Here is a 19038-nt window from a genome sequence, read left to right as displayed (position 1 = left end):
AGAATTGTCTCCTCCTCTGACTCCATACATGCGTCCACATGTATATACAATAAGGAAATGTAAATATGACAAGCTTGGCTTATATTCTGTCATCAAGCATGAAAGCATAAAGCTCTTCACTGTTCTCTAAAATTACAGGCATATATTTAGTGCAACTCAGAATAGATAATATTTTCCCATGCATTATTTATTGTTATGATGCCTAGGAGATATCATTAAAAAGTAACTTGTAATTTTTAAATCTTATTTATGATCATGTGTACGATGTATGCCCTTGCATGTGCCACGGAGCATTTTTGGATGCCTAAGTGGTATCATTAAAAAGTAATATGTAAATTTTAAATCTTATTTATGACCATGTGTACAGTGTATGCCATTTCATGTGCCACAGAGCATGTTTGGAGGCCAGAGGACAACTTTCTGGAGTTCGTTTTCTGCCTCCACCTTTACCTGGGTCACAGGGCTTGAACTTAGATCCCTAGGCTTGTGTGTCAAGCACCTTTACCCACTAAGCTGTCTTCCTGCCCTGAATTATAAGTTTTTAAATCAAAATTATTCAAATCGTCCAGATATGTTCTGTTGACCTATCTATCTATAACTGCCCAGTTTGATTGCCAGAGGTCGACTCTCATTCCTTGGGACTTGCTGACATGTCTGAAACAGTTATACTTGGACCAAAGTATAAATGGATGCAATCCACTCTTTCTTTTTAAGCTTAAAGGATAGTCTTTCAATAGCCATTATCACCAGTGAGCGAAGAAACCTCATTAAGTCTGAGAGTACTTGTATCAACCCGGGAATAATTCGGCAAATATGAATGCTTGCTGCATGCCTTATGCTCTGTAGAGTTTAGATGGCTTGGTCATTCTTCATAGTCCAATAGTTGAAGCCAGAAGGGGAAAGAAAGAAAGAAAAGGAGAAGGAAGGAAGAGAGAGAGAGAAAATGAGAAGGAAGGAAGGAAGGAAGGAAGGAAGGAAGGAAGGAAGGAAGGAAGGAAGGAAGGAAAGGAAGGGAAGGTCCAGAAAAAGTCTGAGAGTTTATAACATACTGTGGAGACCAAGGGTGAGAGCCGCTGATTAATTACCAGTGTCTACAGCAGAAGTTTCTGACTGTGGGTAGACATCCAGCTATCCTCACCAGCGATGAGGTCTTGGCAGATGACAGGTTTTCCGACCTCGGTGACCTGTTATCATAGGGACACCTGCTCTACCTGTGTACTGTGAAGATCCAACAATAGAATCTATAGAGGGTGACTGCAGATAAGACAGCGGATGGGAGGCTGACTCTTCTTTCTCCTTCGCTGTGTAAATACAAGGTAGATAGTCCCTGTCTTGTCTAGGATTAGCTAGAGGTTGCACATAGCTTAAACTGAAGTTCAATCCTTTTTGTTGTTATTGCTGCTGCTGCTTTCAAGGCAGGGCCTCATGCATCCCACATCAGCCTTAGACTTGCTTTGTAGCCAAGGATGGCCCTGGTCTGCCTGGCCTCAAGTGCTGAGGCACATGCCTGGCCTTAAGTTTATTCTTGAGCTAATAGAGGCAGTAAGATCAGCAGCTCAAGGCCATCCTGTATCAAAAAAAGAAAACAATAAATAAATAGTGAAATAAAATAAAGTTGCTCTTGCATTGTTATGTGCCAGGGAATCCTTTGGTTATTTTTCATATGCTCTTAGTGTACATATTTTGGTTTGTTGGATGTTTTTCCAGCTAGTTATCTTTAGCTTTAATTTCTATTTCAGCCATGGAAAAAGTCATCGTTGTTTGCCCTTGAAACCACTTAAACTCATTCCTTCCAAGTCCAGCACACTCGGCATGAGGAGCAAAATTCAGAGATGCAACATTTCACTACCTGATCCTGGATAAGACTGAAATTGCTGATCTCTTAATGACTCGGAGAGGTGCTGCTGCCCAGGTCCTTTTCTTAGCTCCAACTGTTTCAGTCTGTTTTGTGGTGCTCTAGAGGAATCCTTGAATCTGCGTAATTTATAAACAGCAGATTTCTTGCCACTTTGTTGTGAAGGCTGAGAAGTTCAGAATTAAGGGGTGTTGTGTGCTGAGGGTCTCCTTGCTGCAGAAGGCAGCAGGTCATGAGAGAGTGACAAGGGTCACCCTAGGCTCTAGCACAAACTCATTTCTCCTGTGATCACACCATTTCCCCATCCCTGAAGACAGAGCTCCTATGACTGACCTAGTCTTCTCTTAAAGGGCCCACCTCTTGACACTTGCTCTGAGGATCTAGTTTCCAACCAGTGAACGCTGGAGGATGCACTCGGCCCTCACACTCGCGTCACTTACTTTGCTTGGTGTAAAAGGACTTTCTTGGACCACCAGTTTCCCAAGAAGTGACACAGAGAGTTTTTAGTAATTATGAAAGCTTGGCCTTAGCCTCGGCTTGTTACCCATCAGCTCCTCTAACTTAAATTAACCCGTTTGCATTAATGTACAGTCTGTCACGTGTCTCGTATGTCTGACTTCCTCGGCTTCTGCCTGCTGGCTTCCTTTCTCTGCCTGGATGTGCCGCCTCCCTGTCTTGCCTTTGCTATTGGCTGCTCAGCTCTTTATTAAAACCACTCAGAAAGTGTTAGAGAGCAGTGTTTACAAATTACGGAGGCAGGAGGTGCTTAATACAAATGACCATACCAAAGTCTGGCCTGCACTCAGTTCTGGGTACAGAATTCAGCATAGCAGATGCCCGAAAGCCACTAGAGGGAAAAAGCGTTTAGTTGGCTTGCATTTTGAGGGGTTACGTCCATCATGGTGGGGAAGGCATGGTGGCAGGAGGTACGGGAGCACTGGTCACGTGTGTCTGAAGGCAGGGAGCAGAAAGAGATGAATGCTATGCACAGCTCCCCTTACTCAACCCAGGAGATAGAGCTGCCCAAGGTCAAGGTTGGTTTTTCTTCCCCAGTCAAACTTTTCTATAAATACCCTCATGGACACGCCCAGAGGTGTGTTTCCATGGTGATTCTAAATCCAGTCAGGTAGACAATGAATATGAACCGACACAGTGTTTGTTTCTTTGCTTTTTTCCCCAAGTGAGAAGAAATGAAGTTGTGAATTATGCCAGGTAGGGGGATCTTCTGTCCCACTTGCCTCCCACCCCCTTCTAGCAAACAGGGTCGCTGCGGTCAGGTGGTTGGGCCGGGAAAGCTTTGGAGTGGGCTGGGATCTGATCTGGATCAGGCCTGAGCATAGCTGAGCTTCTTTGCACCCTCCCTGGGTGAGGTAAGGCTCCAGACTGATGTCTGGCCCGCTTGTTGAAATGGAGTCCAGGGTGCATGGAGAGCAAGGCAGGTCCCTTGAACACAGTAGGAGAAGATACCAGTACGTGGAAGGAGCCCAAGAGCCCAGCAGCAGAATGTGATAGAGAGCAGCGTTTGCAGTCAGGGAGTCTGTGCACACCCGTTCCAGCACCCTGAGAAAAGGCTGTCACAGCTCCATTTGCTTGAAAAATCCATGGTTCCACCAGTGTGTTTTGAGGAAGCTGTGTACTAGATGGTAGGTGTTAGAAATGGAGAAGGAAGACAATGTAAATTTGAAATACTTTTTCCCATTTGTTTTGCAAACTTTAACATCCTCTTCTCTGTGTGTGGGCGTCTCGTGCGTTATAATGCATAAGTCTTTACATTATATATGGTTCCTATGATAAGGCTTTTTTTCTCTTCAGTAGTGCTTCTCAGTGTTACACACGTAAGTGCTGTGTTTGTTATTTTTAAATATATAATTTTTTATTCCAAAATGCTTACCTTTAAGCATGTAAGATATTCACTGCATGCTAGTAGTGGGTATTGAACTTGGCTGCAGTTTATAGAGTGGCAAACAATGCTGCCAGATCATCTTTAGCCAGTGCCATGTGGGGGAGTTTGTCTCTCAGATATATACACGTACACGTAGTGGGTCAGAATTGGGGGCGTGTTCCCTTCCACTGCTGGGTTTTCCTGCAGAATGGCCTCTTGTCATTCTGTCAGCAGAAGTTTATAAATTTTGTCTGTCTCTACAGATCTGCAATATTGGGTGTTGGCAGAATTTTGCTTTTTGGCAGCCTAGCAGTTCAAGTGTCCATTCTCATCTCTTGCTGACAGTTTTTGAAGTCTTATCCTTCAGTCTTCGATGTACCGCAAGACAGTGCTAGAATCCTATCCAACTTCCCATAAGAGAGAAACAGTCAACCAATAGCTCACAGTTTGTTATTTTTGAATAGGAAGAGATTTGCAAATATGCTGAAGGACAAAACGGTTAAACCGACTCGATCTTTCAACAGATATTCATTAAGCATTTTCTGCTAGGTGCTAGGACTACAAAGCTAGAGATTGACACATCTGACATCAGGGTGCACTCCACACCAGGGCGGGAAACAGTACGTGAGCCAGAAGTGCCTGCAGACCCCATAAGAGCAAATGTTGTAGAAACCTCAGGAACGTGGGGCAAGGAGGGATAACGTAATTCTCTTAGTTGGTGGGAAAGCAGTTGCCGCCTTGAGCGTATTAAACATGCCGTAACCACACTCCGCCCCACTCCACCGCAGTGGGAGAAGCCCCGGAGCTGAGCTGCAGCCCCGAGGAAAGAAAGAGGCACTTGTCTTCGTCCTTATGTGGGAAGACAGATGAAGCGGACCTACGCATCTGCTAATGGCAACAAATTAGTTACTTTTTATGTTGCTCTGATAAAGTACCCCTGCCAAAGTGGTTGGAGGCAGGAAGGGTTTGTCTGGGCTCGCAGTTCTAGAGGAACTCCATCAAGACAGGGACAGCAAGGCAGCAGGGGTGTGAGGCCCCTGAACACGCTGTGCCGGCCGCCGGGAAGGAGAGGGCGACGAGTGGTTGTGCTCAGCTCGCATTCTCCTTTTTATTCAGTCGGACGCCAGCCCGTGGAAGGCTACTGCCCACGTTCAAGGTCTTCCCCAGAGTCAACTTAACCTATGTAATCCCTCAAAAGCATGCCCCATGCCTGCTCCCTGCAAGATTCTGGGTCCTGTCCTCCTCACCACAGCACCAGCAGCCAACAGTTTTCCAACCGTTGACTATGCAAAATACCTTTCATGGTGAAGAATCGGATATAAGGAAATGGATGCCGTGGTTCTTGCTAGTTGGAAACTGAATCCCAGTGGGGAGGCAGGACAGTTCATATTGAATAACGTTTAGATAGAATTTCTAAGGGGAAAAGGAAACCAACTTGTGACAGTGCTTTTTATACAGCCTGCTAACCGTAGAGAAGAAACTTCAATCCCCAGAGGAGGCAGTAGACAACCAGGGACTTCTCCAGAAATTCGGCTGTAGCTTGGGAGCAGACCTGAACTTGCCAGCTGGCTGTGGCTGTGTGTGCCTGCAGTTTCAGCTCCCGGGCCAGCTGGGATCGCAGGGTCATGGGGACTTGTGAGTTTGAGAGAACCAGGCTCCATCTGCATGGAACGCCGTTCGCTAAACTACTCTTATCTATAACTGTAGAGTCATCATCCGCATACTTTTAGACTGGGAGAGGAAGGACCGAGAGAAGGTTGTTATTAATACATCCAGTGGAGGGCTGGAGAGATAGCCCAGCTGCTAAGACCACTTGCTGCTCTTGCTGAGGGCCCAGGGGCAGTGCCCTGAGCTCCCACGGTGGCTCACAAATGTCTGTAACTTACATTCCAGGGGATACAGTACCTGCCCTCTTACTGCCTCTGAGGGCACTGCGCGCGTGCGCACACACACACACAAGCTAAATACCCCTATACAGAAAATGAAAATAAATCTCTTTTTAAAAACACATCTCAATACAAATCACCCTTTTTATTTCACTTTAAAAATCTCATTTTGGAAGCTAGACAGATAGTCCAGCAGTTAGGAGTGCCAGCTGCTCTAAGAGGGACCCATGCCCACATCAGGTGGCTCGCAACCGCAGGTAACTCCAGCTCCGGGGAATCTTGCCACCCTCTTCTGGCTTCTGCAGGTACCCATGCATGCACATAAAACTAATACATCGTAAACATTTCTCTCTCTCTCTCTCTAGGTCAAGAAGTTGTTTTCAAGTGCCTTGGGGAAGGAATTCTTGAGAAAGCCTTTCAGGGATACAATGCTTGTATTTTTGCATATGGCCAGACCGGTAAGATGCCGCTTTTATTGCAGTTGATGCTCTGAAATAGGTGTTGGAGAGGATGTAGCTGAGTGGACAAGTGCTTGCCTAACACATGCGAGGTCCTGGATTTAACCCCTAGAGCTTAAATGAAAATACCAAATACATACATGATTCTTTCTCTTTGTTTTCTTTGCTTGTGGCACTGGGGATCGAACCCGGTACCTCCTGTGTGCCAAGCATGAATTATGCACCACTGAGTTATACCCATACCTTAAGTATATGTAACTTCCTAGCATTTAAAAGGCAGGGAGAACTTGAGAAACCCAGAAGAATTCTCCTGATGTTTTGGGCTGAATGGACTTAGCCAGTCAGCAGTATCCCTCTTTTTCAAAATAGTGACTGAAATTTGAAAATGGTTCTGGTAATTGCCTCCTCTCAGTGTGAATGAGTGTTGCTAGATCCATACTAAGAAGCTTCATTTTCCTAAATTATCGTTTTAACCTGCAGTTGAACTGGGAAAGTAATCAGGAGCTTCTTAGTGTAAATGTTTTAGTCGAAGAATCAATATAAACTTAAAAAAAAAAAAAGATTTATTTATTTATACAGCATTCTGCCTGTGTACCAAAAGGGGGCACCAGATGTCACTGTCAATGATTATAAGCCACCATGTGGTTGACTGGGAGTTGAACTCAGGACCATTTGGAAGACCAGCCAGTGTTCTTAACCTCTGAGCCTTCTCTCCAACCCCATGCAAACATTTTCAGAATCCCGATACTGAGACTTTCGCTTAGTACGCAGATGATGATGGCTTTAAACCAAGGCAGGTGAGGCAAAACAGGCAAAGCCAAAACCACAGCCTTAGCCCAGCTACTGTTGCTGTGAGCTGTTGCTCTTTCAAGGTGGAAATAAATAATGAGTCCTAATAATGCTGCCTCTCCTACTGCACCACATAGCCACAAGAAGCCAGATTACAGGTAATGTATGTGGCATGACCAGCCATGACATACTGTCTGCATTACTTAGTGGCGCTATTTTACCACGTATACAATGTATATCCCAGTAAAACTCAATCAAGAACTGAGGAAATGGCTCGCCTTGCTATAGGCTCGCCATATAGGCGTGTGGACATCACTTTCATCACTAGGACCCATATAGAAAAGCTAGGTGTGATGGCACACACGTGCAGTCCTGTGCTTCACAGGCAGAAGCAGGCAGATCCCTTGGGTTCGCTGGCCTGTCAGTTTTGTGGACCTGGCAAGCTCTGGGGCCAGAGAGAGACCCTGCCTCCAATAACAAGGGTGGCAGAAAAGGAATGACAGGTTGGCTTCTGCTCTCCACACGCAAGGACACATGCGTGCACATATTCGTATGTACACACTTTCCATACTGCAGAGTGGGCAGGTGGGATGTTATCAGGCTTGCTTTCCTAGAATGCATTCGCAGTGATTCCCTTCCTGGAGACTCACTTGGGGTGTACCAACCTTGCAGAAGGAGAGAAGACTATCTGTGTTGTTCAGGGGTCTCGGTTTGAAATCAACTTCACCCCATTTTTCCTGTGTGGCTTTGGCTGTCAAAAGTGAAGGCACCTTCTGTTACTGAAGCATTCTGTATGCTTTCTCTCCTGCCCTTCCATCTCTCCGCTTCCCTTTTTTCCAGGCTCCGGAAAGTCCTTCTCCATGATGGGCCATGCTGAACAGCTAGGCCTTATCCCAAGGCTCTGTTGTGCTCTGTTTAAAAGGATCTCTCTGGAGCAAAATGAGTCACAGACCTTTAAAGTCGAAGTATCATATATGGAAATTTATAATGAGAAGGTTCGGGACCTCCTGGACCCCAAAGGGTAAGTGAGTGCTTGAAATAAAGCTTGTAAATAGGAAGAGTGATCTTAAATGATCTTAAAATTAAAATTGCAGGGAAGGGAGGGTGGGAAGGGGAGTTGATGAGGGATGAGGCTATGATCATATAAAGTGAATAAATAAGTAAATAAATTCTGAAAAAGAAAATAACTAAAATTGCCGGGTTATCTATATATTGGGGCCATTGGTCACTGCTCTGATGTTGGTTTGTGCACTGAAAATGAGGAGCTTCCCAGAGCTTCTGAGTGTGTTAGTTGTATGCAGTTTATTCTAAATTGCTCTGTAAAGTTACTCACGCCACCATGTGAAAAGATGTATTTACTACTGTCATCGGGGACAGGTCAGTAAAATTAAGATATAGGAGCTGGAAAGATGGTTCAGTGGTTAAGAACACTGGCTGCCCTTCCAGAGGACCCGGTTCCATTTCTAGCACCCACAAGGTGGCTCACAACCATCAGTAATTCCAATCCTATGGGATCTGTTGCCCTCTTCTGGCATCTGTGGTTACTGCACCCACATGGTGTGTGGACATGCATTGAAACAAAACACCCATACATAAAAAATAAGATAAATACTAATTTACTTGAGTTGGGTGACATAGCGCACGCCTGTAATCCTCCTGAAGCAGGAGGATCGGTGCCTGTTCGAGGTTGTCCCAGGCTGCACAGAGGCCAGAGCAAGGTCATGTAGTGAGACCCTGTCTCAAAGAAACATCAGAAAATAGTGTTACTGATTACACACCGGTCCTTGCGTTTATATTGGAAAACAGCAACTCTAAATTGGACCGTAAAGTGGTGGGAGCGTTGTGGCCACTGCCCCTTCCCTGGTTATGTGTTAGAAGCAAGCAGGGAACTCTGCAAGGGTCTTTACTGGCTCGAGCCTTCCCACCCCCATTCTGAATGATTCAGAGATGCAGGGGAAACCTAGGCATCTACGTCTTTCAAAAAGTAGGTGGTGCCAGGCATTGGTGGCACACTCCTTTAATCCCAGCACTTGTGATGCAGAGACAGGCAGATCTCTGAGTTTGAGGCCAGCCTGGTCTACAGCGGAAGTGCTGGGATAGCCAGGGCTATGCAGAGAAACCTTGTTGTTGTAGTACGTTTTCTCTTATTTACATTTTTTATATCTCTCTCTCCCTACTCCATCCCAATCCCTTCCAACATTCCAACACCAGGTAGGAGAGAGAAAGGGTTAGTGGGAGAGGGGGCGCAGTTCTCTTAGCTGCTTCCTGCTGGTTAGGGTTGTTGGGTTCCTAGGAGCCGGTCCTCTCCTTGTTTCAGGAGATCTCCAACTTCTTGTCTCACTGCATCAACACCAACAGGATCCAGGTGGGGAAGCAGCAGCCGCCTTGTTCTTTGTTGGAGCTCCCCAGCATGCCCTGGGCCCTGGCATTTATTCTCTCCCCAGAGTCCTCAGATTTAAACTATCTGCAGCTGGCAAAGAGTGCCTCTCAGAGCCCGCACAAGGCAAACAGTTTGCTGCTGTGGACCATCTGAATCAGTCCCACATCCCACACCTGGGATTAAAACAAAAACAAGTTCATATCCACAACACCTTGTCTTGAAAAAAAAAATCTAAATAAACAAGCCAACAACAACAAAAACTAGGTGATAAAAACCAGGTGAGCTTGACTCATAAATTTCATTTTTTTCCTGTCAAAGTTTGCACTGATTTAAAAGTAATAGATAGTCGGGGGAAAAATGTAGAAAGCCAGGTGGACTATAAGAAATGAAGCTGATATTTAATCCTTCCACTCAAAATTAATCTTGGTTGACACTTGAGCATGTCTCCCTGCTGTGTTTCAGATCTGTGCCGTGTGTGGACATGCTTACATCCGCAAGCTATTCTATGAATAACAGTTCAGCATTTCCTGAATTTCCTGTGTAACTGGGTGCACACTTTCCCCTATCACTAAATACTTTCCAGTTGTTTTAGCAGCTGTGTCGTGTGTGACATTTCTGCCCATCTGGTGTTCTCAGATGAAGATGAGTTTTGACAGTTATATGTAACCTTATATAACAGACATCAGGGGTGCCCCCTCAGTCGTCGAAAAGTTTGTGTTTACTTTAAGGAGACCTGCTTACACCTACTTGTACAAAGCAAACACTTGCCAGGTACAAACACAATAAACTCAATCCCTGCCCTCTCACCAACTGTCTGAGTAAATGGAACCTGACCAGTGATTTTCAATTCTCATGTCTGTTCCACTCTTACTCCTTTCTCTCTTGGTCCCAAAGGTAACTGCTATTAGGAATTTTACATTTGCCATTCTCTTTCTCTTCTGTAGTATTTATCCATGATTGTGTATGATCCTTAACCGTGTACAAACAGCACCAGCGTATACTCACTTCATTCATTTTTTTATACAGGGTAATAGTGTGATAGTTTCTACTATTAATTAATATCCGTTGCACGATCGAGCATGGTTTGTTCCTTTTCTCATCACTTGAACAGCTTCACGTAGCACTTCTGAGCATTCACGTGCAGGCTTCCTGGGATAGAGGTGCAGGGGCTTCTAGAAGATTCGTCGGGGAGTCATAGGACATGGAGGCACCTGCCTCATTAAATAGAGCACCAACAGTATGCAAGAACTCCAGCTATCAGCATGAGAACTTAGGTTTAATTCTTGCTGTCACGCAGCAGTACAGAACCTGGCTGGTAAGGGTCAGCCCACCGCTGGGCTGAAGCCATGACAGTAGTTAGCTTGAAGATCCGACTGGTCGGTTTCTGAGTCCAGCAGAGTTGCTGTAGTTACGTTGACTTCTCATCCTTAAAAGTGAGGTTAATGGGAGGGAAAGAGGGAGTGGGCTACAGCTGGGATACAAGTGAATGTATAAAATTATTTAAAAATTAAAAAATATTAATTAACAAAAACAGAAGAACCAAAAAAAAAAAAGTGAGGTTAAAAGGGGACACCTGAAAAATGCTTTTGACACTTTGCCAAGTTGTTCAGAAGCACCAGAGAGTACCCATACCTGAGCATTAACTCTTTGTATGCCATGAAAAAGATGGTACTTGCCGTATAGGAAAAATCTAATAGCATCAAGTTTTAAATCTCATTGGTCTGATAGACGTCTCAAATCAGAGGCAACTGTTTAAAATTCACAAGAGCCTTAAAGGGGCAATGATCTGGGAGTTGCTGCTGGGCTCAGTGACCTGAATTTGATCCCAGGGACCCAAGTGGTCCAAGAGAAGAAGCCACTTCCCTCTGACCTCCATGTGTGTACCAGCTTAGACAGACACATACACATGCACATAGACACATAGACAGACACACAGACACATAGACAGATGCACATACACACATAGAGACAGACATATGGACAGACAGAGGCACAGACAGACACACACACAAATTAACTAGACCCTCAAAATTGTCATCATCAGAGCCAGCTCAAATATCAGACATTAGCGGCTATACTTGTGTTATCGCCTGATCTTCTGTATAAGATTGCCAGCATGGGGCCAACATAAATCAGTGAAACCTCGAAAAGTAAATTAAAGTTTAAAATATTTTATTATTGTTCAGTATTTGCTGAAAAACATTTAACCTTAGAGAAAGAAAGAAAAAAAAAACACTAAGTTGGTAGGGTGATGAGGATGTTGGAGAAGGGAAAGTGTGTGATCAAAATACATTGTTTGGAATTCTCAAGAGAATAAATGAGAACATTATCAAAAAGAGTTTAAGATGTTCTTTATGAAGAATGTGCGAGTCTAAGGCATTTCTCATTTACTTGAAATGGCCATTAAAATACCTCCTAATCACTAAAAGATTATTTTGAAATTGTCTGAAATGGTCTGAATTTCTAAGTGCTTACGAAAAAGGAAGAGTTTCCACGTGTGGTATGATTTGTTCACTTTGATTGTTTTCCTTCCTCCTATAGGAGTAGGCAGTCTCTCAAAGTCCGAGAGCACAAGGTCCTGGGGCCATATGTAGATGGTCTGTCTCAACTGGCTGTCACCAGCTTTGAGGTAAGAGTCATAAAAGGAAAGAAAAAAACTTTTAAGTCAGAGTAAGTGATACTGAGCAATGTTTTCATGTGGATATATGATAGCACACTGATGCCATTCACAGCCTTGAGCATACAGACCAGCACAGCCAGGGAAAATGTCCTTCAGTCACAGGTCTGGCTGTCTTGTTGTGAAAAGTTCACAGTGGGGCCAAATGGTTCAGTGATGTCAGGATGCTGAGTGTTGCCCTCTTGCCGCTATTGAAACCTCTCCCCAAAGTGGCCAATGATGTCTCAGCACAATCTGGTGGTCCACGGTATTTGGTGGTTCAACTAATCCCTTCTTTTAGTCAGGGACCCTGCCTTGACTTCTAGCGCTCTTGCCTCTGCTGGCTCCCCTCTTTTTTCTGAATCACTCTTTTATCCAAGGATTGATCTATTTTCTTCCCGGTCCTTGACTTTTATACCCAGACATAGTGTCCTACTGTTGTTGTTATAGACGTCTTGGAAGTCTTACAACACAGATTTCTAGTTTTTTAGCTGAATAATCGTGATGAATAGGAGAATTAATAAATAAACAAACCCCTCCATTTAATTATGATATATGAGTTGTAGGAAACCCGTTATCATTTCAGAGTAAAGCTAAAATTAAGATGAGGAACAACATTCAGCTATTTAAGTGAAAATATGTTGTATTTCTTATTAGATTTTGATTTATCCGTCACTTTAAGTGCACTGAGTTTCTGATGTGAATAAGGAGCCATTCTGACTCAAAGGTGTCAGTCAGCACATTGACTAAGTCTATTTCCCAGCTAATGGTGATGGAGCTTAGTCCCTATTTATAACAGTCAGGAAACTCCATTTGCCCCCAAGTGCTGCCTCTCCCTAGAGACCTTAGGTGACCTCCATGAACTTCAGCATCCTGGAGAGTTTCTTTCATAACACTCGTTCAGCAAACGTTTTTCTAGGAGCCCACGGGTTCCAGGTGTGCACTAGGAATGAGGATGCAAAGATGAAGGAGAAAGCTCCCTTCTCGTGCAGACAACCACAGTTGTCAGCAGAGGGAGGCAGATAGCAGAGGACCGACAGGGTAATGGCGCAGGAACGTTAGAATTAAACGTGACTATTGTTCTTGCACGTGTAAAGTGCCCAGTGAGTATCTGCTCTTCTGGAAACTTATGAAGGAGCAAGTGGGACGTTAGCAGGGGAGAAGAGCTAGGGCAGAGAGAGAGGAAAGCTCTGAGTGGAGAGGAGGCGCAAGCCACACCATGTGGAGAAGATGCTAGCTTCATGGAAGGGTATGGCCGAGGCGTGGGAGGATCGTGATGAACCCATTCCTGGGGTGCGGGGGATGTGCCTCTGTTTGCTCATCGCGCCTCCTTGGTCTTGGCCTCTAGGACATCGAGTCACTGATGTCTGAGGGAAATAAGTCTCGCACGGTAGCTGCGACCAACATGAATGAAGAGAGCAGCCGCTCCCACGCTGTCTTCAACATCATCATCACACAGACGCTGTATGACCTGCAGTCGGGGGTGAGCAGCAAGGCGGAACCTTTTGGGGTTGGGGAGTGCAGGGTTCAAGCCGGGGAAGTGTTCCCTGAATGGATTCAGAGGCTGAGGGCTGTGTGTGGTCCTCATGCCGTTGGTACTACTAAAATCACCTGATTTGTTCAGCCTTCCTTTTTTTTTACGCTTTAATTAAAATTTATTTTATTTTATTTTTCTTTATTAATTACACTTTATTCACTTTGTATCCCCCCCATAAGCCCCTCCTTCCTCCCTTCTCGATCCCACCCTCCCTCCCCCTGCTTCACACATGCCCCTCCCCAAGTCCACTGATCCTTTCCCTCCCTTTCCCTCTGATTCTAGTCTATCAGGGCTCATCAGGAGTGGCTGCATTGTCATCTTCTGTGGCCTGGTAAGGCTGCTCCCCCATTAGGGGGAGATGATCAAAGAGCAGGCCAATCAGATTATGTCAGAGGTATGCTGGCATTTTTTAAATTGGATTTTTCAGGGCTGGGGATATGGTTCAGTTGGTAGAGTACCTGCCTAGCATGCATGAGGCCCTGGGTTCAATTCTCTACTGCAGCACAAAACCTAGAGGCAGGAAAAGTAGAAGTTTTAGGCCATCCTCTACTTCTTGAAACCTTGTGTGGAAAAAGAAACGGATTTTGTGTGTAAACATCCTGACTAGCATAATGATACCCTCATACAACTTTTAAAATATGTGTCCTTCTTACCAACACTGCCCTAAAAACAATCAAGTCTTCTTCATGGCTTCTGTGAGATGTTGCAAAGGAAACTGCAACATTCTCTAAACCCCCATATCTGAAAAGAGCAGAATTTGACCCAAAAGCAAAGGAGCCTCTTGTGCTTGTATTTCCTGCAAGATCCATAAAACCTCCAGCATCTGACTGTCCTGGATCATACTTCCGGCCTCCCTACAAGTACTTCCAACTGCCCTGGGGGTCTGGGAACCTTGTGCCTGGCTGCAGGGTAGAATGTTATTTTTCTGTCCCATTCTACATTTTGACCTGGGGTCTCAGAAGATGGCTTAGAGTATGCCATCTGGTACTTGCACATGTAAACACGGGCATACATACACATGTGCCACAGATACATACAAAGATTTAAAACTCGCTTTCCTCGGAAGTGGTCCGCTGCCTGAAAGGACCGTGAACCCCGTGAGACCCTGAGCACTTGGTGATGTGGATCACGGCGCTGAGGGATGTGCCGGTCTCCGTGTGGCGTTCCCTTCATGGGGGTCGTTTCTCTCTTATTCCCCGCAACCAGAACTCGGGGGAGAAGGTCAGCAAGGTGAGCCTGGTGGACCTGGCGGGGAGTGAGCGCGTGTCGAAGACGGGCGCAGCGGGCGAGAGGCTGAAAGAAGGCAGCAACATTAACAAGTAAGGTGACTGGAATGACTCGGGCGACTGAGTCCTTGTGGGGGACTGGTCCCATTATGTGTGTGGTCTAGCCCTGCCCCCGCCCCAGGTGGTACAGTGTCTGTGCATCTTCATGGGGAAAGGCGGTTCCCTCGCTCAGGGCGGCTACAGTGCAGTGGTAGTTACATTTGTTGTCACTTTGGTTATAACGGGCGAAAGCAATTGAGGGGAGGGAAGAGTGTATGTGGGCTGTCAGTTGAAAGCCCGTTGTGGTGGAAAGCGTGGGGACGGGAGTGGTCTCCTGGCAGTGACTGTGGGAGCTGGCTCTCTGGGATGGGTGGATCAGGAAGCAAAGAGTCGACCAGAGGCAGGACACTGCCATACACCTCATGACCCTAATCCTCAGGGATCTGCCCCACACCCCCAGGATCCACCTCCTTGAAGGTTCTGCAGCCTCCCGCCACAGCGTCACCATCTGGGGACCAAATGTCTGAGCTCATCGAAACCCCGAGAGGGGTTCAACTCGGGATTTTTCTTTGAATCTTTTCCTGGGACAGCATGTAGTCTGATTCTATGCCGCCGGGACGGATAGATGACAGACCGTGGCTGTCTGGAGGGAGCCAGCCAGCACTCTGCGTTGCTCTGTGTTGCTAAGCTGGGATGCTGGCTAGGGCAGGTATGCCGGCTGTCTTCTTGACTCCGGTGTCTCTGACTGCCAGAGGGTAGCTTTATCTGGAGCCAGCCCCGCTCCCAGTCAGGGAGCACCTGCCATATAGTCTGAGGTGAACCTCAAGCCGCAAGGTTATGGGGCTGTTTGTATCGACAGAGAAGCCTGCCTTAAATTCCTTCGTAGAGCTGGTGCTGTTTGTGTAGGAGTAATGTAGACGGGTATAGCGGTTACTGAGTAAATGCCACGCTGGAGTCTTGCTGTTGGTCTGGAGTGCATGTGTGTGCGTCTGTGTGTGTGTGTGGGGGGGACACTTTGGTAAAGTCCAAGAGAAATTGGAAGAGGGTTTGTAGTTTTCCAGAGAAACAGAGGAAGTGTATGGGAAGGACTTAGTCTCCAGGATCCCCAGGGCTTCTGACATGCAGCAGGAAGTCTCCTTGCTCTCCAAATTGAGAGGGAAGAGGTTTTGTATCCAAAGTATGGTCAAGGACCAGGCTGCCCAGGGATCATCCTGCAGCCACCGCAGACTAGAAGTCTCAGTTTCCTCATCTGTGAAAGGGAGGTTGGACAGTGGCTGCCTCCTCAGACTGTCAAAGATTAAATGCCATCATGTATTTAGAACAATGCTTGGTGTATGGTTCTCACTGAATAAATACTAATTACATCAGTACTGTTTTTCTAATCAGCATAATTGTTATCATTATTCCAAGTTCTACAGAAAATAGCTCATAGTTGTTGATTAATTGTAATTTGAGGTCTTGTCTTGAACAAAATGTGACAAGGGGAAATGTATTCAGGAGCATGTTTGTGCAGCTTGACATTTTAACGTAATATTGGCACAGGATGATCTTAGTGTGTGAAAGTTCAAGAAATGAAATGTGAAGCCTCCGAGGGACACAGCTGCACACACTAGGAAAGTCCTTTTTCAGGGGGTTTGCCTCCCAGACGTCTTTATCTCCGGCCTCATGACAAGGCTTTGCAGGAGGCCTGGCTGGCCCTGCAGCTCTGCTTCTCTAGAGCCCGGAAAAGGGTGAGAAAGCAGAGACAGGAGCTTGGAGTGGGGTGGGGCGGGGCACCAGAGTGCAGGTCGTCCTCTGTTAGGAATTTCCTTGCTGATGTGGACACCCCAGTGTCTCTCTGCAGACAGACCTGTAGGGCACACGAGAATACGTGCCCTAGAGTACGTGCGCATGGCTGTCTCTGTTGGGGTTTCCATTGCTGTGAAGAGACACCACTACCAAGGCAACTCTTGTAAAGGAAAACCTTTAATCGGGGCTGGCTTACAGTGTCAGAGGTTTAGTCCGTTATCATCACGGCGGGAAGCATGGCAACGTGCAGGCAGACATGGTGCTGGAGAAGGAGCTGAGAGTTCTGTCTCTTCATCTGAAGGCAGCCGGGAGAGGACTGGATGTGTTTCACACTAGGCCTAACTCGAGGATTTAAGACCTCAAAGCCCCGCCTCCACAGTGGCACAGTTCCTCGAACAAGGTCACACCACCTATAGGAAGTGGCAGCTATGTGGGCCAAGCCTATTCAGACCACCACAGTGGCCTTGATGAAATTGATATTGGCTTTCTTTTTCTGTCTGCTTGTCTGGGTTCTCCTTGATGACAGGCACTGTTCTGAGTTTTCTATAAATAATAGCTGTACTGATCTTCCCATCAGCATTATTTTTTTAATTTATTTATTTGTGTGTGTGTGTTTGTGTGTGTGTGTGTGTGTGTGCGTGCGCGTGCGCGTGCGCACGCACGCACGCGCATTCATGCCTGTGACCTGGAAAGCCACAAGAGGGCCCCCTGGAGTTAAAGTTATAGGCAGTTGTGAGCCACTGTTGTGGATGCTGGGAATTCAAGCCTGGCTCTCTAATAGAGCAGCCAGCATCTTAACCTCCGAGCCATCTCTTCAGCCCCAACCTGCCATCAGCATTGTAAGAGGATTTTGTATCTTCCTCTAGCCAGTGAGAAAACCCAGGCAGACAGCAGCCAAGGTTATAAAGCTGAGGGCACTGAACTCTTAGGTGTAGTTTCTGGTTTGACTGCAGGAATGCTCCAGGGACTGTGTGCTGTTTGCCTAGAAGTCTGACTCTTTGGTCCCAGCATGGCTATAAATGGTGCCATCTCATATATGGATACTAAGTTACTTAGAAATCCTGACTGGACTGAAGTGGATTGCCTCCAGGCTATGTGTTAACGTAGTCTAGATCCCCTAGCAACCTCTGTACAGTGACTTATGAGTTCTCCTAGCATCCTACGCTTTTCCTGAGTCACACACTAAGGTCCTGACGAATGTTGCGTGTATGCCTTTCTGCTGTTTCCTCTGTGTTTAGTGTTCTTGTAACTTTCAGGTACTTTCACTTGCACTATTTTGCTCAGGACACAGAACAGGTCATTTTATGTCTGTTGATACGACAGGTAGTTTAAATACCAGTAAACTGACATTTGGAAATATCACATACATGAAAGCCCATCAAATGTGAGTCACGCGTGGACTCAGTACCTAGCCCTGCAGCAGGTGCTGGGAACACATAAAGAACTCGAAACACGGTGAGAGCCGGACCACCACCAAATAGCTCCACACTGTAGGTTCCAAAACCTGCCTACATGGTGCAAGGCAGATGGATTTTGCGGGTGTAATTAGGGTCTGGTCTCTGGGGTGTTGAGATTATCCAAGTCGACACTGTGTCAAAGGCCCCTTAGTCTTTAAGATTCTAAAGCCACGTGGAGGCAAGCTGAGACATCTGTGGTGATACGTGACAGAAGGGTGACAGCCCTTGGGAGCCTCTGGGTCAGGAGAGGAAGAGCATCACTGAGCAGAGTCAAGAGCTCTCCGCTCCCCTGAGGTAGCCTCCAGGCTTGATTCCCAGACCAACAGTTCTCAACCTGTAGGCCCTGACCTCTTTGGGGGCTGCCTATCAGGTATCCTGCAGATCAGATGTTTATGTAATGATTCATAACAGAAGCAAAATTATGGTTATGAAGTAGCAGTGCAACAGTTTTATGGTTGGGGGTCACCACAACATGAGGGGCTGTGGTAAAGGGTCACGTTGTTAGGAAGGTTCAGAACCACTGTTCTAGACTGTTTCTACATTGATCATCTCAATTTACGCACAGCATGGATATTCTCCTATTTATTACGGAGACTGTCCAAGATCCTCTGTGGATATAGTGTATATAACGAATATGAAATTCTAAAAGACTCTGAATTTCAAGGTACCTGTGCACTCAAGGATCTCAGATGTGAGGTACAGGCTTGAACTTTGCAGACACGTCCTAGCAAGTGTGTGATGAACACTGATGAGAACACAGGGATGAGTTAAGTTGCAACCCTGACCTCCAGAGGTAGAGCAGCAAGCGCTTTGGAGCTGCTGTGTTGGTATGTGGGTTGCCATAGAAACATATGAAGAACAGTGAGAACCCAGCAGAGGTGAATGACAGCTCTCGGGAAGGGTGGCGGGGGGCCGTCAAAATGGCTTTCCCAGAGGAGACCCCACAATTTCCTGGTTATCCAAACCAGCTATGTGACGTTCCCTCGGTTTCTTCCTTCTGTAAAATACAACTAAGGAAGCTGTCAGTCAGATACGCTTACTATGAAGATTCAGCCAGCAGCTTCTTATAAGGTACATAGGGCAGT

The 19038-nt window shown here is 46.0% G+C and overlaps 1 protein-coding gene across 2 annotated transcripts in view; it reads left to right on the top strand.

Moving 5' to 3' along the window:
* Kif13a (kinesin family member 13A) overlaps nucleotides 1–19038 on the top strand; it is a 168647-nt gene that overhangs the window by 86656 nt on the left and 62953 nt on the right. For both annotated transcript variants that reach the window (XM_055595083.1, XM_055595082.1), the window contains exons 5-9: nucleotides 5989–6081; nucleotides 7711–7891; nucleotides 11792–11879; nucleotides 13255–13389; nucleotides 14650–14762. In XM_055595083.1, the coding sequence (XP_055451058.1) occupies nucleotides 5989–6081; nucleotides 7711–7891; nucleotides 11792–11879; nucleotides 13255–13389; nucleotides 14650–14762 (610 nt within the window). The remainder of the gene's footprint in view (nucleotides 1–5988; nucleotides 6082–7710; nucleotides 7892–11791; nucleotides 11880–13254; nucleotides 13390–14649; nucleotides 14763–19038) is intronic.

This window comes from Psammomys obesus, unplaced genomic scaffold, assembly GCF_907164565.1.
Source record: "Psammomys obesus unplaced genomic scaffold, mPsaObe1.curated_primary_1811, whole genome shotgun sequence".
In the NCBI taxonomy this organism is placed as follows: domain Eukaryota; kingdom Metazoa; phylum Chordata; class Mammalia; order Rodentia; family Muridae; genus Psammomys; species Psammomys obesus.
This window is presented reverse-complemented; position numbering and strand designations above follow the sequence as displayed.